Raw genomic sequence first — 25,177 nt, forward strand, 5'->3', positions numbered from 1 at the left:
CAGGGTGACAGGAGAAGTCACACTGCAGGGGATGTTAAAATGTCTAAAATTTAAAAGAACTACACAAAAATGTTGCTGGTCTTTGTGAAAACGCTTGGAATTGATGAAGAACTAATATGTTTTTGAAAGTACTTTTTGGGGATTTTGCTATAAAGTCATGTCACACTGCAGGACAGAAAAAAAGGCCTTACACGCTCAAACGTTAAGTCCCCAAACGCACATCATATTAAATATGGTATTATTCATATTTTATGTACATTTTATTTCTACCACTAGTGGGGCAACAGCAGCAATGGGCTGCTGATGTTTATACAGCTCCTTTGCCGCTATGTCAGTGTCAAAGAGCATGACAGTGTGTATCAGCAGGCCTCTGTTGCTTCAAGCCTGTTGTCATGGAAATAAGTTTGGCTGTGAGCTGATGGTTTCTCACGTGGCTCATGGTGCAGCGCTGTGGTGAATGATGCATGGTGCATGTGAACAAGAACCCACCCAACAGTGAAGTAAACTGATTTAAATCTAGTGTATGAATAGATCAAAGTAATAGTGATGTAACAGTAGTAGTAACAGTAGTAGTAGTAGCAGCAGTAGTAGTAAAAATAAACAAATATAATGTAACCAGTCACAATCAGAGGGTAAGTCATCGGTTCAGTTTGAGCCTCACCATTGTCTTTGCTGCGCGCTCTCTCCCTGCTGCCCCGGTCGTCGGTCATACTGGCCACACGGCGCACAGGGTCGGTGGATCCGCGCTGCTCTCTCTCTCGGCTGCGCTCTTCGGTCTCTCGGCTGAAACTCCTCTTCGTCACCTGGAGCCGGTTTCTGTCACGGTCGTCCCTTCGCTCATCTCGCCTCTCATCCCTTCGATCGTCTCTTCGGTCGTCTCTTCGGTCGTCTCTTCGGTCGTCTCTTCGGTCATCTCTCCGGTCATCTCTCCGGTCATCTCTTCGGTCGTACCTGTCCCCGCCCCGGTCTGAGCGCTCGTACCGATCTCCACGCTCTCGGCTGGAGCTATGTCTGTTCAGTGATATGAAAGGTCATTAAGTTTTGTCATAATAGCAAATATATTCCTTTAAATACAACTACCGTATTTTTCAGACTATAAGTCGCACTTTTTTCATGGTTTGGGTGTTTCCTGCGACTTATTCTCCGGTGCGACTTATATATTAACATTTTCAAACTGACAGCCGTGAGAGGCTCTAGGCTTGTGTATCACTTTTCTGTGCATGTCTCCTGCAGAAAAAGCCAATGTCCTGCTGCAAGTAGTGAAACATACAGCAGAAAATGAAAATAAAGCAGCAGAAAGGAGCAGCAGTTTGGAGTGAGTAAGAAACTTGTGAGGGACTGGCGGAAAGTGGGGATGGAGAACACAGCTTCATGGCAACTGGAAGGGTGCACCATACAACTTTCCTGGAAATCACTGGATGACAAAGCCTGGACTTCAGTGACAACAAAAGTTGTGCGGAGTTGCTCAGAAGTGACACCGAGGAAGAAGAATACAGTGAATTCAATGGATTTAGTAATCTGGAGTGAGATGGAGAGTTTGGTAAACTCATGTTTTGTTGTTTATCTGAATACTTGTTAATATGTTACATTAATATGTTAATGCCTATTCAGTCTGTTGTTCTTTGTTCTATTGTTATTACTAGAACGTGACTTTCAAGATGAAATGTCAGTTCCTGGTCCCTGATTGCATTAAATAAATTTCCCCCCAAAAGTGTGACTTTTTCTTCTTCATTATGCCTTTTTTGGCTGGTGCGACTTATACTCAGGAGCGACTTATAGTCCGAAAAATATGGTAATATGCGTAATCTTCAAGCTATGGCCTAAATTTGAACCATGACAGCAGAGTGGTTGGCTGCTCTTGTGGCTATCTGGCTCACGCACTGAGCAGTTTTTGAAACTTTTTGTTTTGGCTCAGTTTTTAACATCATATCAAGGGATTTCAGCCGACAGAAAAGTGCAGCATATGCAGTTCAAAGGACACAAGTGAGGGACTGTTGGACTTTGTGCAATGAGCTGTTTGTTTTCCCTGTATCCATGGAGACGGTGCAAGACGCTAGCCAAGAAGCTAGCTAAAGAGGTAGCTATGGACATTTGAGATGCAACAGGCTTTTTACACCATATACGGCAGCAAATGTGGCAGAAGAACTTCAGAGAAAACACTTTGAGGAATGAACCATTTCGTCACCAAGCGAAACACCAGAGCAGAGTAAATATGGTGTCGTGTTCACCTGGTTCCCCCCTGCAGGACACACAGGAAAGACACTTTTGTCTCTTCCTCTCCTCAATCTGCCCTGACACAGATCTGCTGACCCTCTCTGACCAGTCCTCCTGTTAAAATACACTGAGACCTTTGGCTGAGACACAAAGGACCCTGAGAAACGCAGTGGAAATGTTGCTGCAACAAAATTTGAATTTCCCTCAGGATCACTAAAGTCTCTCTATCTCTAAATAAAACAAAAGCTACAGCGAATAAATTTCACAACTAGGGATGCACCAGTCCAGTACTGGTATCAGCTTCCAAAAATCTGTTCAGTCAAAATCCTGATTGGACATATACAAAGATTAATTACTGGTCATAAATAGCAGCCCATAATGTTTGAAATTTTATTTATAAAAAGTTGTCCTAGTGTCACTTAAATAACAGACAAAACCGATCCATGTTATTTTATTTTAGTCTTAAGGAAATAAATGAGTTCTCAGTCTCTGCACTGGTCTTGGTTGAATCGGGTATTGGCAGACGATTAAAGCTGTAGAATTGGAACTTAAAGCTGTACTGTGTAACTTTTCTGGTAGAGGGTCCGTCAAATTCTTGTCTCCATAGAGATGTTACTGCTTTGTCTGGAATGTTTCACAGTGTGGTATTAAACTGTTCCACTTTCATGAAGACCAAACCAGACCAAACCAGAAGTTACAGGTCAGACCTGTGGAGAGGCGACCCCGCTCACAGTCAGAATGTCTGTTTTTCAAGGAATTTTTGGACTCTAAAACCATCTGTAACTGAATAAATGTAAAGTAGAGCTGTTTAATGTCATACTACCCCCCCACGTCCGAACAGCCCCCACTGTGGAGTGTTTTAAGTCTCGTCTTAAGACCCACTTTTACTCTCTGGCTTTTAACACCGCGTGAGTTGTGTGGTCCTCTGTGTTTTTTTATTTATTTTTATTGGTTTTATTGATTAAATTTATTTATTGGTTCATTTATTTCTATTCTATGATTTTGTTCTTATTTTATTTTACTGGTTTTATTATTTTAAGACTTTTAGTATTATTTTAGTAGTTTATTTTATCTTTCTTTTTTTATTATTGTTCTTATTATTATGTATTCGTCCAGGCAGAGCAATGACATTTAAATAGAAACAAGAAGATGACAGACCTTCCATCATAAAAGTTACACAATACACGTTTAAAAAGCTGGATCGATGCATCCAAAGTCACGACTAAAACAAACCACAGAAGACCTTTCTTATTGCACCTGTAAGCCACAACTGTGCTCCATTATTCAGACAAATGTAAAAACTCCATTCAAAAAGAAATTCACTATTTGAAAGAAATATCCTAACCTGAACTGTAATGTAGCGTGGTGCTGTAACCTGCTTGTCTTCCTCGTGATGGATAGGTTTAATCTACACTACGGAACTACTAGAACTAGAGAGAGCAATAACATTTCCACAAAGACAAGCAAGTAGGAGTGTCCTCACCAGACGTTGCGCAATGCACCTTCACCTTCAAACCATAAACCTTCAACAAATCTGCAATGTAACAGTTAAACAGCGTCCTCCAGCTCAGGTTCTTTTCTTTTACCTTTGAGGAACTCTTCTGTCTGAGTCCAGGGGTGAGACCGAGGAGGAAGACTGCTGCAGAGCTGAAAACCGGTTCAACGTGGCCGCTCTACTGCCCGGCTCTGGGCCTAGAACAATAAATCAAATGTAGTCGTATGTTTTGTAAAAGATTCAAATTTGAAATATATTTCAGGTCAAATCAGAATACGTACCGGTTTCTGCAGGTTTAGTGCTAGTGCCGCCGCTGCTGCCTTTGCCCCAGCTGCCCCACGTGCCCTTACCGCCGGGGGCAAGGAGCTGATTGTTGAAGTCAAGTACAGGAGTCTAGAATGAAGAAAGGTAAAACTGAAAGACTATACAAAAAGCCATGCGTAACTTAATAAGACAACCATTAAAGCATGTTATTTTTTTCATTTATGATGTTTTTATTGCACTGAAAAACTGATTTTTAATTTGCTATTCTATATCGAAATTAAATTAAGATATGAGCATTAAAAACAGACCAATCTGGTGTCTACTTTCCCTGAGGTTGCTCCAGCTACAGTTTGACTGATTGATTCGTTTTTATTTCGAGTTTGTGCCAGGAGAGAAACAATAATCATATACACTATATGTACATTGAAAAGAGGGAAGAAGAAAAACTTATATATATAGATATAGTTTCAATAATGATGTGGTTGCTTCTGTACATTGATCACGGAACTTAACAAATATTTACATATGTTACTATAGTTGGCAACAGCTTTGATTGACATTACCAAGGCCGCCATTACCAAGGATGCACCCACTTCCAAACGTGATGTGAGTGGGAGGGTGCGTGCGCCTTCAACAGCCTCCCTCCTGAATGGCTCTTTGCTTTCACACTCACGTTTTCAAATACGGTCCCTAGTTGCCGCTATAACTCGGTTGGTTGCAGCCAAACACTTCGGGTGACATCACAGTCCCATCGTCCACTTCCATTATACAGTCTATGGTCTTTACTGTGAGTGTGCTTGCATCTCCAAAAAAACGGACTCTTATTTGGCCAGGTAGGAGAGCCTCCTCCTGCTCATCTCCAAGGAAAGAAAGTTCCTTTGGCTACAAGCTTCCACAGTATGGAATAAAACATATTTATCTTCATAACAAAAAATTCAAAGTAAGAATTAAACTTTCTATTTCCATGGAATGATGAAGTGTACATCTGACATGATGAATATGCTGTCTAGGGGTGTGCTAAAATATTAAAATATCAATATATCGTATTGTTTAATGCAATAAATCCGAGTATCATTCGTTCATTTGTTTTTCAGTATAAAACCAAAAATAAGAAATGAGACTTAAACTGCGATGCCGGACTTTTGCGCCACATACAGACTGAACCAAGACTGAATCAGGACTAAAATAAGACTAAACCAGGACTAAACCATTTTCAGTCCTGGTCCGGTCCCAGTCTTAGTCCCGTTCCTAGTCCTGGTCTCAGTCCCAGTCTGGTTCCGGTCTGGTCCCGGACCTGGTTTAGTCCTGGTTCAGTCCGTATGCAGCCAAAAGTGCGGCATCGCAGGTTAAGTCACAGAAACGAGAAACTGACCTTATCCATTTTTTCCTTTATTCATTTAAACACAAACTCAAAAACTGAATTGTTACCTGTTTTTTCATTTTGGTTTTGGAGACAGATCATGAAGAAAATAGTTGTTTTTTCGTTTTCTTATTTTTGGTTTTATATTGAAAAACGAATGAACAAATGATACACGGATTGTGATGATACAGTATCAATATCGGAGACTGCTGTATCGCTATATTTCACTGACAGTATTTATTGGTATGTTTTACTAAATGATTTTGTTACAGTGCTACAGTTTTGCTGCTTGTTTAGTGGAAAGCAACTTGTTTATGTGACACATTTGACATTTTCACTATTTGATGATATGAACTTTGCACAAGAAGTGGTTTAACAAAGACTTTTAGTGTTACAGCGATGATTTAGGCCGGGCGTACACTGTGCGATTTTTGACCCTTTTTGAGCCGATTTTTCGCTCGTGCGACTGTTTTGGGGATCGGGCCGAGTTTTGGCTTCATCGTGTGTCGTGCTTCGTGTAGTTTACATGGGGTAAAGAGAACCGATTAATGACTCACGACCAGCTCCCGATCGACATTCGTAGGTCGCAAGAAAATCAAACTTGTTTGAAATCCAGTCGCCTCTCGTGAGGATTTCGCTCTGTTGAAGTTGTTCCACGAGCCGATTTGCCAGAATCTGGCAGACTGCGCATGCGCGGACACAGAAGTGGCTCAGCATTGTGTCTCCGCACATCTGTGGTTTTCTAATTCCGTGGTTTTCTTCTTCGTGGTTTTCTACTTCCGGAACAACAACTTTGACAACTCCGGTCGTTATGTGAACGTACAGTGTGAGCAGGCAAGTCGCATCCGAGCATCGGTTCGTTCAGTGTGAGAACATGATTCGTGAGCTGTGAACTTTTAAACCCTGTGATTTGGTCGTACAGTTTAAGCTGGGGCTGAGTCACACGACCGAAAATATCGCACAGTGTACGCCCGGCATTAGCCATTATTTTTTATTGAACCATATCGAATCATTTTAAAATATATTGTATCAAACTGAAAGTACACTGTATCAAGATATGTATCGGGGTGTGTGTACTGATACCCAGCCCTAATGTCCATGTTATTCACTATGACAAAAGTGTCAAACCTCTGTAAACCCGTCCTCTGTACCTTAGTGATCTTGCTGAGGCGAGAGGTATCGATGGGTCTGTTTTTGGAGATGGGCACAGTGTTCCAGCCCTCGTCCTGTGGGGGCGCTCCACGGCCCGGGGTGTGCGGTCCGCCTCGTGATCCCCTTTCGCCTCCTCCCATCCTGCCGCCGGGACCCCCTGAGTCCTTCTTGGAGATCAGGGCCTGTTGGACCTTCATCTGCTCGCGGTGCTCCTCCAGCTCAGCCTCTTTGTGGATCTGGTCGATGGTTTTAGGGCCTTGGTCGCCTCGCCTTGGCACCCAGTTGTTCTGGAAGATGAGGGGAAAGAAGACAGTAAGTAGGTATGTATGTTTTGTTTTAAATTTTATTTTTAAGCAGTGTGAACCGTGGGGAGTTTTTCTTTGTATTAGTGGGGAACTTCTTAGTTTTCTGATCTATAATAAGTTGAGTTGTAGAGGGTGAAAAAAAATAAATTCTAGGACTCATTATAGAGACTAACTAACTACTAACGCGTTCCATTCTGTTATTTATTTATTACCATTTCCATTTTTTAACAATATTGTACATTGTAAAAGTCTTTTGGGGGGATAATCCTGCATTTGGGTTGTTGTGTCAGTGGCATAAATTAGAATCCATGTATCATTTGTTGATTTGTTTTTGAATATAAAACCAAAAATAAGAAAACAAAAAAACAACAGTTTTCTTCATTATTTGTCTCCAAAACCAAACTGAAAAAATTGATAATGATTTGTTTTTTCAGTTTTCGATTTTGTGTTTAAATGAAGAATGGAAAAAACGGATAACGGCTGTTTACCGTTCCGTGACTGCACCGTGTACGGACTGAACCAGGACTGATCCAGGTCCGGGACCAGACCGGGACCAGAGCGGGACCTGAGACCGAGACCAGACCGAGACTGAGATCAGAACTGAAACCGGGACCAGACTGGAACTGAGACCGAGACCAGGCCGGGACCAGGCCGGGACCAGACCGGGACCAGACCGGAGGCTTAGAGCCCACAGCAGGGCCGGAGTCCGGTCTGGTCTCAGTCTCGCTCTGGTCCTGGACCTGGATCAGTCCTGGTTCAGTCCGCACATGGTGCAAAAGTTCGGCATCACAGTCACGGAAAGTCACGTAAACACGGCCGTTATTAGTTTTTTCCATTTTTCCATTTAAACACAAAATCGAAAACTGAAAAAACGAATTGTTATCCGTTTTTTCATTTTGGTTTTGGAGACAAATAATGAAGAAAAGTTGTTTATTTGTTTTCTTATTTTTGGTTTTATATTGAAAAACGAATGAACGAATGATACACGGATTAATTAGTTTCAGTATTATCGTTTATCGTCTATATGTTCTTCAGCGATATATCGTACTTCAAATTTTGTTATCGAAACAGTCCTACAGGCAAACTCAAAAATCAGATGTGAGTATTCAGAGGGACAGTGATCAGAAAGAAATCAGATGACTTTGCTGTCCTTTTAATCTTATAATGCCAAAGATCTCTTCATAATCAGATTTTGAGCATGTAACTGCAGCCACTGTTCAAGTTGAAAGTTACTTTAGGTCAATGTGCTGACATGGAGCAGACCGTTTTAGCTACAGCTCAGGAACAGTGAAGCAGGATTTGAAACTGAACGTGGGTGGGACAGAGCAGCTAAGTACAGGACAGGAACATTCTTTCACAAAAATTATGTTTAAATACAAAAAATAAATGCAGATTCATTTTTAAAGATCTTTCCTTTTACATTTAAAAGTCATATATTACACAAAATTGATTCTTGTGCGTTGGAGTATTGCCATGTTAGAGTACTGTCACCTCATCAAAAATCTAGCCGAGTTGTGTTTTGTTTCATTCACACACGTTTGAGAACCCTTTATTATTAGTCTGTCTACATCTCTGAAGCTCAAAATGCTCTGTTCTACCTTGTGATGTCATGAAGTGGTAGTTTTCAAGTTAACATCTCCTTTTTACCTTGTGTTTAGTAGAGATAGGCAATTCCAGGGGTTGAAACTGTCCAAATGATTCTAGTGAAGGTGTATGGAGTTTAAAAACACAGTGGAGCACTTCCTGTCTTACCACACGACATCACAAGGTGGAACAAAGTGTTTTATGTCATCTTAGTACAACAATTCAGTTTTCCATCTATTTTGGACAACATACTATAGGTAAGATAATGTAATACCTAGTTGTTATTGTCAAAACATGTCAAGATAATACACTGAGTTAGTTCATTTCTTTCTGTGGACAGAAACAAAGTAAATGTAACTGTGCCTATATTGTCTAAAATAGAAGAAAAAATACACACTATATTGCAGAGGTGAGGACTTGTGAGTCGTGACTTGGGTTCGTCATTATTTTAGGACTTGAGACTTGATAAAATGGATTAAGACTTGGGACTCGACTTGGACTTGAAGGTCAGTGACTTGAGAAGACTTGAGAAGCATTTTTAAATCTGAATTCTTTCTATCCTGAGCATAATGATTCACACTAAGATCTTGTCAAGACATTTAAAAAGGAAATATGTACATTTCTACAACTCTTATACTGTTATAATCTATAAATCAGAGGTCTCCAACCTTTTTCCTCCGGTGAGCTCCTTTACAAAACAAAAATGCCAGAGAGCTACTCATTTTAGCAGCCGCAAGAAACTGAGACGATTATAAGAAAGAGGGCAAGCCTTTGTGTACAGTTAGATGCCCATAAAACCTAAACCAGGGGTCTCCAACCTTTTTTCCTCCAATGAGCTCCTTTACAAAATGAAAATGGCAGAGAGCTTCTAATTTTAGTGGTCTCAACAAAAGTAAGTAAGAGTAAATATAAGAGCCACAGCCTTCGATAGGAACAGTGAGAGGCCTATAAAACATCCACCATCATCTGTTTATTAGAATGTAAAGTTAGGCATGAAAATTATACAATTACAATTTTATTAGTCATTCTATTCATCTAATTTTTGTTATTCAGCTCCAAACTTATAATTCAGAAATTGTTTGGTGAGCTACTTGGAAGGATGTGGAGAGCTACTGGTGGCTCCCGAGCTACAGGCTGCAGATCCCTGCTAAATACTCATATATACCGTATTTTCCAGGCTATTAGGCACTCTGGATTATAAGGCGCATTGTCATTAAATGGTCTATTTTCGAACTTATTTCACAAATAAACCGCACCGGACTTTACAAACACAACAGTTGGATGGGTCAGTGGGACTTTGTTTGGTGCGTTCACGGTGACTCTGGGCTTTGTTCAGTTGTGGCGTGTAGGGAGGGTGCTGTCTGGGACCAACGGATTGTCGGTGTGTCGCAGTGACTCAGTTGTTCAGTTGTGGCTCAGAAAGGCACATTGCACTCGCTTTTTCGGTTTGTTCCTCGTCGGCGTGGAGTGATGTGTGACTGTGGGTGTTTTTCGCTGTGCGGTCGCTGTCTGCTCCGTGTGTGTTTGAATGCGCTGCGGCTTTGTAGTTTACTGAAGTCGTGCTGGGACACCAGAGTGGATTCGTGTATAGGGCGCTCTGAATTGTGGGGCGTGCAGTCGTTTTTTGATGGGGTTGGAGGTTTAAGAGCGCGTCTAATAACCAGAAAAATACAGTAAATATACTATAATTTTCTTGAGTACAATTTAACTTAAAGTTCATATAAACTGCAAAAATCTAAACTGTATTTTGGTTTAAAGACTTGAAATGACTTGAAGCTCAAAGCAGCCGACTTGGACTTGCCTGTATTTGACTTGGGACTTGACTCGGACTTGAGGTCAAAGACTTGAGACTTAAGACTCGCAAAACAACGACTTGGTCCCACCTCTGCTATATTGACACTTTGCAGCTGATGTGACGCTAACTGTAGGCTCTTGTCTGTCTGAGGCTGATACTGATGTGACACAGGCATATCTAAAAAAAATTTTGGCTGTGTTTGCTAATGTGTGCATTCTGTCTCCATGGCAACTGACGAACATCCCGCCATACACGTACAGAACCCCCCTGCATGATGATATTTACCCGTCGCAGATCCAGAACGTCTTGCAACATAAATCTGATCCTGGAGCTGGTCTTCCTCTCTTTGATGATCTTCTCCATTTGATTAAAATACTGATCCATACGAGGCTGGAGAAAGAAACAAAACGTCACTTCAACTCAACACTTACACGGGTTAGAAATTATAATATGATTAAAATGAAATAAATGGATATTAAAGGTCCTATATTACACAAAATTGACTCTATAAACCTGGAGTTGTGTTTTGTTTCATTTGCACATGTTTGAGTAACTCTTTATTATTAGTTTGTCTACATCGCAAAAGCTCAAAATGCTCTGTTCCATCTTGTGATGTCATGTTTTGGTACTTTTCAAGTTAGCAGTTACCTTTTATCATTAGTTTAGTAGAGAGATGGTTCTAGTGAAGGTGTATGGAGTTTACAACACAATGGAGCACTTCCTTAAACGTGTGAATGAAACAAAACACAACTCCAGGTCTGTTTTTGAGGAGGACATTATAACATCGACAGTAGAAAATAACATAATATGGGCTCTTTAAATGTGGTATTTTGTACAATTTAACGGAGGAAAAATGCTGGAAAATAGGAAAAAAGTGATTGGTTTAAAAATGGTCAAAATGTGATGCCAGGACCACCCGTTCGGAAGACTAGGGATAGGGATTTATTTATGGACAAAAAAGCGAAATAAAAACACCAGGATCGTGTAGAGCGGGTTAATATGAACGTTTTAAAACCAAAATGACTAGGCTCACTACAGCAGTTACAGAGAGACGGCAACTAGTGTTGACGTCTGAGGCTACAGAGGATCGGATCTGTGATTTGGTCTGAGTACTTGCAGATAGGATACTTGAAAAATGTGCAGTATTGGAGATTTTGGCGATACCGGTATTGTATCAGAACAATCCTAACTTTGACAGGACGAATTGGCAAAATGCACGATAGTGATGTGCGGGACAGTTTTTTTTTCTGTGTTTGCGCGTATGATTTGTGTCCTGTCTGTTCAACTGGAGCATCATTTATGTAATTCCAATTCCTATAAAACCGTATTCATAACCTGGTCTGTGCAACACCATGCGGCTTCTTCTTGTCATATGAGGTTTTCATTTGACAATAATATATGCATCAAGAATGTTGGATTTCCAGTCATTGCGCAATGCATACTGGGAAGGCTTCTCCAAAAAAGTGAGCATCAAACCGCCATGTTTGTTTTCCCAGTGGGATGTGTCTATTGACAAAGTCGATCTTTTCAAGTCTTTTAAACCATATCAATTTTATTTCTGGTTCTGATATTGTCATATTTTAGTTTTGGGATTAGGACATCCTTAATTGTGTCGTTGTTGGATCCTAACAGCGGAAAACGGCTCGAGAAATTTGTTTGCAAACTTAGATGCAAAAGGGAAACAGATGTGTGTGACTGCAAACTTCTGTTCAAACTGTTTCTCTTCCCATCGGAATTGAAAAATAGTGAGAGGCGAAGGCGATGGGCAGTACTGATCCACGGGAAGGACCAAAAAGGAAACTTTGACTGCCTAAATCATCCTGAGTTTGCAGAGAACATTTTGTATGTGGAGCCATCAAAGCAAAACCCCCATCCTTCACTCAGCCTTGGTTACAAATTAAAAAAGTCAACGCCAAAGCGAAAGGCACCAGCTGTTCACCAAGAAACACCTTCCACTGCAAAGAGACCAACACTTAATGTTGCTGTAAAACCACAAGAACAAGAAAGTGTAGCTCAGTCTGTTTGTCTTCTGCACCTCTCGCTTCACAAACGGGATCCTGCTTTGCCGTTGCTCCACATACAAAATGTTCGCTGCAAACTCGGGATCATTTAGGCAGTCAAAGGTTTCCTTTTTCGTCCTTCCTGTGGATCAATACTGCCCATCGCCTTCGCCTTTTTCAATTCCGTTGGGAAGGGAAAAAGTTTGAACAGAGGTTTGCAGTGACACACATCTGATTCCCTTTTGCAGGTATGGAGTTCGCAAACACATTTCTCGAGCTGTTTTCCACTGTTAGGATTCAACAACCACATAATTAATGATGTCGGAATCCCAAAACTAAAATATGACCATATCAGAACCAGTGATGTGGTTCAAAAGACTAGAAAAGATTGGTTTTGTCAATAGATGCATCCCACTGGAAAAACAAACATGGCGGTTTGATGCTCACTTTTTCAGAAAATCCTTCCCAGTATGCATTGCGCAGAGACCAGAAGTCTGAGATTCCTGATGTGTCTACTGCAGAAGGACTAAAGCTGTTCTCTTTGTGCAGTTATACATGCTTTTGTTTGATCTTTAGAGCTACAGAACATGCTTTAGGTGAGTCTATGATGGGACAAGATCCACCCACACCCGCTTTACTTCTCCTCATTGATTTATCCGACCCGCCCGAACCCACGAGTCCCTGGGTTAAGGGTTGACCCGCGCGTCACTAATGCACGGTCCTCACCTTGGCCTTCTCAAAGTCCAGGTCCTTCCCGATGGTGGACAGCAGCCTGCAGAGACACTCCAGAGACTCCTCATCGTGGTTCTTCAGCAGTTTGACAATACAGTCGTGCATGATCACCTCTGTCAGCATCTTTAGCTTAAACAGTTCTCCGATGAACTTAATGTTTCCCAGAGAGCGCCTCCGAGCTTTGTCTTTAGCCTCCTCCAGCTCCTCAGTCAACCGCTGCTTCTCCTCGTCCTGTCACACAAACACATGTCAGGTTTTATTTACTGAGGAATTATGCATTTCTACTTTCTTTCTTTCTTCTCAAACGGTGGTACAGGGCCCTCTGCAGTTCTGAGTATTTGTTTTACTGTTTTACATTTTACTTTCAACTCACCAGTCACATAGGTAAGAAGTGAAATAAATATATTACACAAATTTAACTCTTTTGTTGTCTTTTATTTCATTCACACGTTTTAATGTTATGTTATGTGTGAATGAACAAAACACAATTCCAGGTCTGTTTGTGATGAGGAAACAACATTATAACATAGATCAGAATACAGTATTTTTTGGACTATAAGTTGCACTTTTTTTCATGATTTGGGTGTTTCCTGCGATTTATATATTAAAATTTTCAGACTGACAACCTCGAGAGGACACTTTAGGCTTGTGTGTCAGTTTTCTGCTCATATCTCCTGCAGAAAAAGTCACTGTCCTGCTTTAACTAGTGAAATATGCAGCAGAAATTGGTAATTGAGCAGCAGAAATAAAGTTTGGCGTGAGCGAGAAACTGGTGAGGAACTGGCGGAAAGCGGGAATGGAGAACACAGCTTCAAGGCAACCCAGAGGGTGCTCCATGCAACTTTCCTGGAAGTCACTGGATGACAAAGCCTGGACTTCAGTGACAATCGAAGTTAGGCAGATTTGCTCAGAAGTGACACCGAAGATGAAGAATTCAATGGATTCAATGAATTTAGTGATTTGGAGTGAGATGCTGAGTTTGGTAAACTTTTGCTCTGTTGTTCATGTTATAGTTATCTGAATAACTGCTCATATGTTATGTTAACATTAGGGCCCGACCGATATGGATTTTGTTGTGGCTGATATGATACCGATAAAATGGGAGTTGGAGCTGCCAATAGCCAATATATTTAGTGATGTAAAAATTCACTGTAAATCTTGAATTGTTTAAAAAACTTAGGTTTCGCTCTAGTGGATTTTAAATTGGGTTTATTTAGGCAACATTTATTGTTATTCTGACTCTTTATGTCATATTTACAGACAGTAGGTCGGCCTAATAGCATTTTTGCATCACATTCCAGCTACTAGTGATGGGTATTCCAGTTCTTTTTAGAGAACCGGCTCTTTTGGCTCGGCTCACTAAAAGCAGGTGGCTCTTTCGGCTCCAAAGCGGCTCTTCAGATTGCATTTGTTGCAAGCAGGGCTAAATCAGAACTGAACCAGGACTGAAACAGGACTAAACCAGGACTAAAACAGATTTAAACCATGTGTAAAACAGGACTAAACCAGAACTGAACCAGGACTGAGTGTCAGGACTTGGTCTCTATCTCTCTCCCTCTCTCAAGCCATTAGTCCTGGTTTATTTATTTTATGCTGAACTACAGCCAAATATGCAAGTTTTTTTTTATCCTATGATTTCTGAAAGTTTTCATTTTCAGCCGTTGTCAAACTACTATTAGCCTTTAGCCATAAATGCTGCGCGCTGCGGTAATTAATTATATGCACAAATGTGGATCATTCACACGTCTATTCACAGCTTATTTACATCAATGCAGGTCCAGTAACAAATATAAGGCCAATATAGTCACTTTACAATAGACCAATAGAAGAGACAACAATCTGTTTATGTGTGGGAGCTACAGCAGCTAATCGCTAACCAATGAGAAAGAACCTTTGAAACTAGCTTCAAAGTCGACATATTTCCAACACTCAGCGCTCACACAGGCTCCTCCTCACATCACAAGTCTGCACTAATAAATGTCGATATATCGGTCGGGGCTCTAGTTAACATACCAGACGCCTATTCAGCCTGTTGTTCTCTGTTCTGTTGTTATTACTAGAACTTGCCTTTCAAGATGAAATATCGCTTCCTGGTCTCTGATTTTATAAAATAAATTTTCCCAAAAAAGTGCGACTTATGTGTTGTTGTTTTTTTCTTCTTCTTTATGCATTTTTTGGCTAGTGCGACTTATACTCTGGAGCAACTTATAGTCCAAAAAATACGGTAATATGGGTCCTTTAACCTTGGTGTACAAATGTGGTATTTCCTGTGTGTGATACTTACACTGGCGGCCGCATCCAGCTCCTTCTGTTTCTTCTCAAAGATCTCATCATCATCTTTGTCTTTTTCAAACTCTTTCTGACAACGATTTAGCAGCAGCTTTCTGAAATTCACAGTGACTGCGGGCTGGTCTGTGGCCTGGACTTTGAGCTGCAGAGAGACGAGAGCGAGACTGTTACAAACCTCTCTGGAAAATACAAGTTTTTCAGTTGTTGGTAAAAATGGCTCCACAGTTTCTCATTCCCATCAGAAGGATCAGTGGCCCAGACACGTGGCACTACCTCAGACTCATCACTGGAGCCGGGCAGGATTGTACCAAACCACTTCACCAAACCACGGTGAAAACAGCTGCCAAGAATCATGTCCTCACTGTGGTTACTTTGAAAAGACATTTTTAAACAGTCGGAATAAGAGTTGGTTTATTTTTGCAGTAAATACAAGTGTTGTTTGTAAATGTTTGCGCTCAATACAACTATGGAAAGAATCACATTTTTTTTTCAAAGGTGTACTGTTGAACATTTTTGTTGAGGATTCGTCACCTGCTTGTTTCTATGGAGATGTCATTGCTCTGCCTGGAATGTTCCACAGTGTGACATTAAACAGCTCTACTTCACATTTATTCAATTACAGGTGGTTTTATTGCTCAAAAATACCTAGACAAACAGGTATTGTGACTGTGAGCAGGTTTGCCTCTCTGCAGATCTGACCTAGGCCTGTAACAATAACAGATTTTGCTGGACGATTAATTGACCAAGAATTTATTGCGATAAATGATAATATTGACATTTTGAGACCATTTTCAATCAATATAATGACCATGGAATAAAAATGCAAAGAAGGAACAGCAAGACAACCAAAAACAATAGGTCTAAATCAGGGGTGTCAAACTCAAATTCACAGAGGGACAAATTAAAAACTAGGACTAAGTCGTGGACCAAACTAAATATTTATTGAAAAATTTCAACATCTGCATGTTTTCTCTTCGTTCGAGATATGTAATGTTAAACTTTTTCTTATTCAAATAAATATTTAATCATAGTTTTGTTTAAACATTGAATCCAGAACAAGTATAATATAATATAAAATAATAACAACATTTTAAATCAATAATGTCTCTATAGTTTATCTGTAGCCGGCGGGCAGCTCTAATACATATTTGGTATGATCTCGTGGGCCAAATATAATTATATCGCGAGCCAAATTTGGCCCCCTGCCTGAGTTTGACATGTCTGGCTTAAATAAAATAGACTTGTTCACATAAGAATAGACTAATGTAGTCTAATGTAGTTTACAGCAAGGACTTGTTAACAAAAATGCACTTGAATAAACCATTGTTGAACTAAGCACAACCAAATTAATAATTAAAATGGATTATTAAGTCTCTGCAATAAAATTGGCCTTAAATTATTTTAGTCATTGACTTACATTAGAATATTGTGGCTCCTCTCTCTGTGTGAGCCTCATCATTTTGGTCTTGAAGTGTTCATATTAACCCGCTCTATATGATCCTGTTTCTCTATGAGAGAGCTGCTATCCTGTCTGGTATCGTGTCAGTGTCTTGTGGGATTTCAGTGGATTTTGGGTTCTCCCGGGGGCTAGGCTGGTTGTGTCGCTCGGTTTTGGGTGTATGTCGGCTGCTGTTGTTTGAGCCATTTCTTCTCATCGTTTGCGCGCTCACCTGACTTTGACGCATGTGGGCCGTTGAGACGTGTCCCACATCGTGACGTGTTTTGTCACACGGTGATGTTTTGGCACTCTGATTGCGGCACTAGTGTTGCGGCTTTATGTTATCCATGTTATCCGCACAGACAGTGGCGTTTTATGCACTTAGGCTGTGTGCGCATCTGCTGTGTTGATACAGAGAGAGAAAGAGAGAGAAAGAAAAAGAGAGAAAAAGAGAGAGAGAGAGAGAAGGAAAACAAGCATGCTTCCAAGTATAATTTATTGCGGCCGTAAAACGTTAACAGTTATCGTACAATTAATTGATTTATTGATTATCATTACAGGTCTAATCTGACCTGCAACTTGTTCTCATTTTGTCTCCATGAAGACAGAAAAGTTTAATGCCATACTGTGGAACATTCCGTACAAAGCAATAACTTCTCCATGGAGACAAGCCCTATACCAGAAAAGTTGTGTGCCTTTAATGTCATTCTGTGGAACAATTCAAGCAAAGCAATACTATCTCCATAGAGACAAGCAGGTAGCAGACCCTGAAAAATTACACAGTACACCTTTACGGACAGTTTTAGATCCATCGTCGTGACTTACCCCCATAAGACAGCGACACATGTTAGCATAGGCCACAGAGAAGTCCGGCTCGGAGATGGCCTTTTCGAAGGTGAGGTCGATCACTCCTTTGAGCCTCTCCTCGGTGTCTATGGTCAGCTCGGTCACCTGCTTCATCAGCTGCTGAAACTTCTGCGGTGTGAGTTTGTTGAGAATACTGCGCACGCGTTTGAACAGCTCCTGGGTCTTCTGCTGCTCGGGGTCGTCCTGCTCGGGCTCCTCAACTCTCCGCGTGGGCTTCTTCACCGAGGGTTTCCAGGCCTTCTCCGCCTTGTTCAGCTGGATGTCGTCGTTCAGGGACATGCTGGTGATGATTTTCCTCGGCTCTTTGCGTTGCATCTGTTGGGACCGCCGCGGGCCACCCACGCCCATGCCCATCCCTGGAGGCTGAGGAACACAGAAGAGGTAAATATACTGGGATACGGCAAGCTGTGTTTCACAGTAAAAGACATAGTCAGATTTTTGCCCGCATTGCTGTGTTTCAGATTAAATCACAACATTCTATAGGCCAATATTATTTAACACAGATGGAGAGCAGCTAAAATAAATACAGTTAAAATGTAGGTTTTTGTTGTAATATATAATTTCTGTTGTAATATATCATGTTAATGGGTCTAGTAACTTATAGAAAAGACAGTTTGTACTTTTGTCTTAAAATATCCACATAGTAAATTCACAAATGAACCTAATATCTTAAATTCCGGACTATAAACCTCGGCTAATATACGGACGGATTCTTTATATGTCCATTCATGTATACGGTCTATGGTTTGGCAACACAGCGGATATACACAGCCTGAGTGCAGAAAACACAGATGTCTGTGCTACACTAGTCAGTGATATTGCCAGTGCACTCACAGAGTTTATCGCTGTGTGATAAAATAAGTTACCGTATTTTTCGTACTATAAGTGGCACTTTTTTTCATGGTTTGGGTGTTTCCTGCGACTTATACTCCGGTGCGACTGACATATTAAAATTTTCAGACTGACAGCGGCTGTAGGCTTGTGTGTCAGTATCTAGTACTACTATTACTCCTGTACCACTGTCACTTCACTATGCGCATGCCTCCTGTAGAAAAAGCCGCTGTCCTGCTCCAATTAGTGAAATATTCAGCTGAAAATGGTAATCGAGCAACAGAAAGAAAGTTTGGAGTGAGTGAGAAAGTCATGAGGGACTGGCGGAAAGCGGGTACGGAGAACACAGCTTCAGAACTTATGTTCTGTTGTTTATGCTATAATTATCTGAATAACTGATAATATGTTACGTTAACATATTAACGTCTATATTAACGTCTATTCAGTCTGTTGTTCTCTGTTCTATTGTTATTACTAGAACTTGTCTTTCAAGATGAAATGTCAGTTCCTGGTCTCGGATTTTATAAAATACATTTCCCCAAAATGTGCAACTTAAAGTCCGGAGTGACTTATAGTCCAGAAAATACAGTATGCTGCTAAAGTAACATTAGTGAGGGGGATACGCCTCACCCGGATGTGTAAATGATGAGAAATGTCTCAAACTTCAGTAGCCGGACATCCACTCAAACCTGATTAATAGAATTAATCCCGCCCCTGAGAGAGTCTGAAATCTGCTGAAATCCTCCAAGACACTGACATGATACAGCCAGAAGAGAGGCTCTTTCTGCAGGAGACATGCGCAGTAGAGCACGGGGAGAGACGGTGGTGATGTGCCGAGGAATTTTTGAACAGTTATTTCTTCATGGAAAACACACAAAGAAATGCAGATGATGCAGCTTTTAAGTTAATGGTGACAGATGTGTCTGTAGAAGAAGGAAATGGAGCTGCTGCACATGAGCTCAACATCAGTGAGTCGATGGTGAGATTTTGGCGACGGCAGCGTGACGAACTCACTCAACGCACAAAGACGACAAAAGCTTTCAGAGGCGATAAAAACAGATGGCCCATGAAAATGTTCTTGAAGACGTGGACACCTGCAGCTAATATTCAGCTGCGGCCTATATATGTACAATTTAAAAATTTTGTTAAAGTTTCATTGATGTGGCTTATATTCAGGTGTGCTCAATAGTACAGAAAATATGGTAATTTCTATTACTGACTAGACCCAAGAAATCACTGTCTGCATTTTAGCAATATCAATTTTAGCTGCCCTCATCTGTATTAAATAGAATTGGCCTATAGAAGGTTCTGATACCCTAACAATTTGTGCAGTTAAGAGGAAACAGTTAAAGTCAGAGACTCACTGGTCCTCTGCCTCCTCCCATCCCCGGCCGGCCGAGGTTGGCGAAGGAAGGCGTGAAGTCGGGACCACAGTTCATCCCCGGTAAACGGCTGGGGTCAAGCTGCCGCAGGGGAGTCTTGTTTGCCTGAGAGGAGACACAGGGAGAGTTTTTATAGTGTGTGAATCAGCAAAGTAAACAACATGTAAAAACAGAAGAGAGGAGCACTTGAGTTCATTTAAGCACAGTACGTGTTTAATATTGTAAAATGCACTTTATTCATGTTCTGAGGGGGCTGATAGAAGCCCTTGTACTTTTTCTTACTTAATTACTGTTGTCCAGCTTCTGATAAAAGAGAACTCTCAATCTCATGGACATGTAAAACATTAATGGAAATCTGTGACCCACTTATTTTCAGTCAAATCTACCTGAATCTGGACCAGTTTGTACTCCAAACCCACACATTTAAAAATAACCCAAAAATACAATAGGAATTTTATATGAATTCTGCCTGGACTTTTTTGTCTCATTACAAGTCCCTAAATCTCATGTTTAGTGAGATCTGTTTCAGCTTTTACATGGGAATTGTCAAGAACCAACAAAAGCCCAACAAAAGCTCAGTCTACTGTCTCTCAGGTCATCACCAGGGACACCAGCTACAACTATTCTTATGTTTACCCCAAAAATGTGGGGTGAACTTGAAAGTAAAGTTAGAGACAACAGAGGCCAAAACTCCAGAGCCTCAGCTTCACAAACAGCCCAGTCATTTGTTTGTGCTCCAAAGGTTCAGGAACAGATTCAGTTTAAAATGAGAGTCATCTTAGTGTTTTGGCCTATTTTTCCCAAAATACCTGACTAAGGGGTTAATTACACTGATAAACTCGTAAACAGTGTGCCCTGGTTCTCTAGTGCTGTACCTTTTCCAGGACGACGTCGCTGATGGCGGGCAGACCCACAGGTTTGTTCATACTGGCTGAAATGAACTGGAACCCCAGGAGGAACTCGCGGTCGTATTTCTTCTTCTCCTCTGGGTTTATTGGCTTCCAATTTTCTGCGCATAAATAATGACATTTTACAATGGAAAATATACTAAACAAACCAAAGCAGTTTCTTTGGATTATGTACAATTAAGCATACCTTTAAAAACAGATGCATAGCAAAGATGTGTGTAAAAAATGCACCTACACTAAAAGACAGTTTAAACACACCACCTCATTCAGTGTATGTTTTTATACATTTATATACATGTAGGAGACGTCAAATATATGAAGTAACATAGATGCAATTATGAAGGAAAGGAAAAAAACTCTACTAAATATATATTTTTTAATACTTTATATTCAAATCCTCAAATTAGCCACCCTTTGCTTTGTTGAAAAATAGTTATTTAACTTTTTAGAAAGTAGAAAAACATTTTTTGACTGCCCAAAGCATACATTTAAAATTACTGAAATATTTGAAAGTATTTGTGAAATCACCAATAGAGTGAATCACCAACAGAATATCCTGTCATGTGGCTACACTTATTGCTTATCAAACTTCTGAAACGCGGCACACCTTCAGTGGCTCTGACATATTAACCCCACACAGTCACTGATAAGAAGCAGTGAACTCAGACCCACCCTCTTTGTACTGGTACTTCTTGTCAGTGCTGCCGGCCTTCACTGGCTCTGGCTGGATGTTCTCCGCGTCCAGCTTGTCCTCCTTGTCCTCCCAGGTGAGCTCCGCCTCCTCAGGGGCGGGAGGGGCCACAGGGGCCTGGGGCTCGGGGGCGGCGATGGGCTCCGGTTCAGGTTTGACCACCACCTGCTCCTGTGACGAGACCAGATCAGAGACCAGATCAGAGACCAGATCAGATCATTTTGCACTATTTCTGATTTATGTTAAAATACTATGTCCTCATCAAAAACATATCTAGAGTTTTGTTTTGTTTCATTCACGTATGTTTAAAACACACAAATCCTGCATATTTAGGCTGAGTTATTCTGTTAGAAAACACTCTGTTCCACCTTATGATGTCATGTGATAATACAGGAAGTGCTCCACTGTGTTTTTAAATTCCATACACCTTTACTATAATCATTTGCATATTTTCAGAAGTGGAATTACCAATCTCTACTAAGGTAAAAGTTATCTGTTAACTCGAAAACTTCCACTTTATGACACAGCAAGGTGGAACCGAGCATTTTGAGCTTTGGAGATGTAGACAGACAAATTGTGAACAATTACTCAAACGTGTGAATGAAACAAAACATAACTCCAAGCATGTTTTTGAGGAGGTAACAACATTCAATTGTGGTTTAAAGCTCACAAAGGTCCATTTTGCGTAATATAGTTCCTTTAAAGAGTACTGTAAAAGTACTAAATTAAGTGCTGTGTCGTTTAAATAATCTCAACACATTTCTAATGAAAAAGCTTAAAATAAAGAGCACATTTCTTAGCAATTCTGCAATTCTTAAAACTAAAAAACAGTTGTGATCAAGTAATGCTACTGTTCTATTTATATTAAGGTTACAGCAAGGGTTTTCAAAAGTATCAAAAATCAGAAAATCGTTACTAAAACTAGTATCAAATCAAGATACTCATTTATTATCATCATGATATCAGAATTGGTATTAAGCATCGAGTTTATTCCTTAGTATCGAAATTGAGTTTAAAATGTATCGTGACAACACTAGCTGCAACGCATTAAACTCTGCCTCATTTATAACCCCAGATTGTGAAATGCACTGAATAAATGTCGCAACCATTTCTAAATCTGACAGTAATTCTAGTTTTAAAACAACACAGGCATCCATGTACCTCCTTAAAGGCATCCAGGAGATCTCCCACTGCTTCCTTTTTGTTCAGTTCCTTCATTTTCCTCTTTTTCTTTGGCACAGACACAGCAGCTGAAAACAGAAAAAAATCACTAGATGCCGCCACTAAAATACAAGCCATAGTTTATCCTAGGACTGTGCATAAGCCTCTTACTCTAGCAAATTAGAATACATATTGCGATAAACGACAATACAAAACTAATTGTGCAATAACAATAAGGATAATCCCAGTGAACTATTCAGTATCATTAAAAGACCTGAGCTGCAACAAATAAATAACAGAATGTGCTCTTTTTTGTCTTATTTAACCTTCTACATCTCAAATCTCATTGTACTACAACAAAAATACCACAAAATCTCCCCACATTTACAAGAATAATAAATATTGAGCTCCAAAATATATTGTATATTGTAAAAATCTAAATCAATCAATATGAGAATATGAGGAGAAAAATGTGATGTGTTTTTGTCATATCAACGATCTGTACTGAATCTAAAAGTGGTACAGCAGACCAGTGGTGGAACATAACAAAGTAAAAGTAGTAAAGTACTGTACTTAGGTATCTGTACTCTAAAGTGGATACTTTCACTTCACTATATTTGAGAGCAGGTATCTGTATTTTCTGCTACAATTTTAAACAGGACTGAAAAGTAGAAGTATTTTTTTATTCTTGTCTAAGGCCTGATGAAAAGGCTGAGTTTTTTTTTTTAACAAGTTCATAGTTTGCGCAAACAAAAACATACAAAAAAAAACTAGTAGAAAAACGAACTTTCAACAAAATTCTGCACAAATCTTTATCAAAATCACTACATTTGAAGCTTTATTAGACCTCAAAATCTGCGCAAACTTTTACTGCTTTTACTTTTTGTTGTTTATTGTATTGTAGTATATTTTTAAACAAGTACTATAATCTTTTTACTTAGGTAGATTTTTTTCATGTGTTTTTTTTCATTTTTTCACCAGTATCTGTACTTTTACTTATGCAACAAACCTGAATACTTCTTCCACCACCGCAGCAGACTGACCTTGCATAGTAGTTTCCACGGGGGCGGGGGTGGTTGTGGGTGGAGGTGGGGTGTCCTCTCTCTCCTCAGCTGTGGGAGCAGGAGGCATCGTTTCTGGGATACTCTCGGGCTCGGGGGCCTCCTCCACCGGAGCTTTGGCCTCCTCTTTCTCCTCCTTCACTTCGGCTTGTACCTCGGGAGCATCTGTTTTTTCCTCTGTAATTTCCGACACGACCGGGGGAAGCGTTTCTTGGATTTCCGCTTCGACTTCTAGGATTTCAGGTTCGGCTGTAGGCTCGGGGGCAGCTTCAGAGTCTTTATCCTCTGGTGGGAGAGTTTGTGCAATCGGTGCTTGTACGATATTGACGGGTTCAGGTGCGTTTTCGGACTGCTGGGCGTCTTCTGGTTCCGCGATAGGGCTGTCGTCCCGCTCGGTTGTGCAGGCGGCGGGCGCGTCTGGGTCCTGGGGCGCTGGCAGGGGCAGGCCATTGGGCAGGCGCAGCTCCTCTGGCTGTGCGATGGGAGACTCGAGTGGAGCGTCAAGGTGATTCTGTGGCATTGTTACAGCAAGTCTTTCAGTCCCTACAACCCCGTTCGACGACGGGACGGTGTCTTCCAAATCCTCCTCCATTTGCTCGTCGTCGTCCTCCTCCTCGTCTTCTTCTTCTTCCGATTCGGAGGCGTTCTGTTCGTCTTGTGCGGAGGGGATGGGGTCGGGTAAGGGCGCGGGGTACGCAGGGATTTCGGGGGCTGATTGTAAAGGGGGGTGGGGTCTCGGGGGGCAGGGGGCGGGGCATCCATTACGTCCGAAACGGCAAGTGAGGAGTTGGTGCTGAGGGGGGAGTCTTCAGAGTCAGATACAGAGGGGATAGTGTTATTGTCAGGACAAGGCTTACAGAGCTCAGGAGTTTTCGATGGAGGGGGCGGCGTAGGTTTCCCTTGATCATCTGTACAAACACAAAACAACTACAGTTAAAAGGTCCTATATTATGCAAAAGTGCCTCTTGTGAGCTTCAAAGGTGCATTGTGTAACTTTTCTGGTGGACCATCTGTCAAATGCTTTTCTCCATGGAGATGTTATCGCTTTCTCTGTTTCACAGTATGGGATTAAGGGCCTGTCCACACAACAACGTTTTTTGGTTGAAATGGTGAAATTTGTATTTGTTTTGACCTTTCGTCCACATGGAGTTGGTGTTTTGAGTGGGCAAAAAATGTTGTGTTTTTTGACAACGGGTTCCAGAGTGGAGAAATCTGAGAAAGCCGGCGTTGCGTTGTCATGTGGACAAACTAACTGCAGCTTTTGGAAAATGATCACGTCTCGACCCCGTCATCACCAGGGTCCTCTGATGCAGTGAAGGCTGCAGCACTCGAACTACTCTCAGCGGACCGCAAGACTGTTGCTGAAATGTGACAGGTGTAGCCTACAGAGCCGCTCCCGTCGCCCAGCAACTGAGACACACTGCTAACGCTAATGCAAACACACACCACGCAGATGACACACACGAATCAATACCAAAGATTACACACGGGTAATTAAACTGTCGAATTTTGAGACTGAGTTATTCTAATAATTCTCATCCAAATCTTATGGCTAAAATCGAAAACTTCTAAAATCGTTCAACTTTTGCAAAACAAAACGGCTATATTTCTGGGATACATCTAAAATAGGCTAAATGACCTTAAAGTT

At 40.9% G+C, this 25,177-nt stretch overlaps 1 protein-coding gene and 1 non-coding gene across 2 annotated transcripts in view; both read right to left on the reverse strand.

The window, feature by feature from the left end:
* Positions 1-344: 344 nt before the first annotated feature.
* The window catches only part of LOC110163268 (eukaryotic translation initiation factor 4 gamma 1-like), an 85,318-nt gene continuing 60,485 nt past the window's right edge, over positions 345-25,177 (reverse strand). The window contains 14 exon segments of the mRNA XM_055166795.1: positions 345-1,011; positions 3,801-3,906; positions 3,991-4,102; positions 6,485-6,772; positions 10,455-10,559; positions 12,896-13,132; positions 15,186-15,332; positions 17,454-17,858; positions 19,691-19,813; positions 20,584-20,717; positions 21,289-21,478; positions 22,469-22,557; positions 23,512-24,088; positions 24,091-24,437. Coding sequence (XP_055022770.1) covers positions 360-1,011; positions 3,801-3,906; positions 3,991-4,102; positions 6,485-6,772; positions 10,455-10,559; positions 12,896-13,132; positions 15,186-15,332; positions 17,454-17,858; positions 19,691-19,813; positions 20,584-20,717; positions 21,289-21,478; positions 22,469-22,557; positions 23,512-24,088; positions 24,091-24,437 — 3,512 coding nt within the window. The 3' untranslated portion in view covers positions 345-359.
* Positions 15,408-15,482, reverse strand: LOC129407330 (small nucleolar RNA SNORD66). Its single transcript, XR_008631505.1, has one exon. It is a non-coding gene; the product is annotated as a small nucleolar RNA SNORD66 (small nucleolar RNA).

Source organism: Boleophthalmus pectinirostris, unplaced genomic scaffold, assembly GCF_026225935.1.
Source record: "Boleophthalmus pectinirostris isolate CB_2022bp ecotype Guang Dong unplaced genomic scaffold, ASM2622593v1 HiC_scaffold_9, whole genome shotgun sequence".
NCBI lineage: Eukaryota > Metazoa > Chordata > Actinopteri > Gobiiformes > Gobiidae > Boleophthalmus > Boleophthalmus pectinirostris.